This window comes from Xiphias gladius, chromosome 20 (assembly GCF_016859285.1).
Source record: "Xiphias gladius isolate SHS-SW01 ecotype Sanya breed wild chromosome 20, ASM1685928v1, whole genome shotgun sequence".
In the NCBI taxonomy this organism is placed as follows: domain Eukaryota; kingdom Metazoa; phylum Chordata; class Actinopteri; order Istiophoriformes; family Xiphiidae; genus Xiphias; species Xiphias gladius.
In genome coordinates this window covers 1,257,001-1,258,174 of record NC_053419.1, presented here as the reverse complement: position 1 = coordinate 1,258,174, position 1,174 = coordinate 1,257,001, and the positions used below count along the sequence as shown (strand labels likewise).

At 38.4% G+C, this 1,174-nt stretch overlaps 1 protein-coding gene across 2 annotated transcripts in view; it reads right to left on the bottom strand.

The window, feature by feature from the left end:
- Nucleotides 1–557: 557 nt before the first annotated feature.
- The window catches only part of LOC120806245 (SWI/SNF-related matrix-associated actin-dependent regulator of chromatin subfamily B member 1-like), a 21,051-nt gene continuing 20,434 nt past the window's right edge, over nucleotides 558–1,174 (bottom strand). For both annotated transcript variants that reach the window (XM_040157183.1, XM_040157184.1), the window contains one exon: nucleotides 558–1,169. In XM_040157183.1, coding sequence (XP_040013117.1) covers nucleotides 1,130–1,169 — 40 coding nt within the window. In that variant the 3' untranslated portion in view covers nucleotides 558–1,129. The remainder of the gene's footprint in view (nucleotides 1,170–1,174) is intronic.

Genomic DNA, 1,174 nt, shown 5'->3' with positions numbered 1-1,174 from the left:
GATATTCAGTTTACAATGATTTCTGAAAAAGAAGATCAGTAAATGCTCTCATTTTAGAAGATGGAACAAGAAAATGTGTGACACCTTTTCACTATTTTTGCTTGGAAGCTGACTGAAATGATTGATCGATTATCAAAACAGTAAATCATTTTTCTGTTGATTGACTAATTGATTAATAATTTAATTGTTTCAGCTCTACAGGACAACCTACTTCAATAATCCCAAGCGCTGGTCATATGGAACAAAAATACTTACAGGCTGTTTTCTCTATAGACATTTTGACCTGTCACAGGAGGAGAAGCACAGTTGACATTAATATTACGAACACTTCATTCCATCTGGCTGTCAGCACTGGGACACAGAGCCAGCATTATTGCTATTAGTTATGCCTGTGCTTCTCCTTGCCTTTCCAATATGTTCTTGCTGTTGGCTGTAAAGGACTGTATTGTGCAGTACTATGTTGATTAGGACAGGATCTAAATTAGCTCAATCATAGATATTTCAGTTATTTCAACTGGAATTTGACCATGGTAAACAGAGAAAATGACAGACTCCTCTTACAAGTCTCTAGAATGTAATTGAGTTGTCATCAAGACTGGGGATGTTATACAGATGCTGTCCAGAACAGTGTAACATCACAAACTCATGGTGTCATTTCTATAACCATTCATACAGATACATTATACTCAGTCATTGTACTATAATGCCAAGGATTTTGTTTTGTTGTGTAGTGTGGATGTTGCCTGGTGTGGTGTGTAACAGTAACTTATAACAGACATCAGATAAACCTTCAATGACAAAAACTAGTAAACACTGATCTAAGGTTAGATTTGAGTTGTTACCATGACTGATGTCCTAAAAGCATAGTGAAACATGATAATGGTAAACTGTATGTGCAGAGGAACGATTGGATTTGTGTGTGGCGTTCAGTCCGTGACATGCCCATTGAGACTGAGCCCACCTGTTTTCATGCTTACAGGGACATCCAGATGCTTCATTAATGACCTGTGTGTGTGTGTGTGTGTGTGTGTGTGTGTGTGTTTGTGTGTAACTCTCTGTGTATTTACTTGATTAAGAATAACCAAAGACTCCAGGGGACACGTCAACTAATGTAGCTTCATGTCTCTTTCTACCAGGACGGAGCAGTGTTGGCCAGTCTCCTCATACGCCTAGA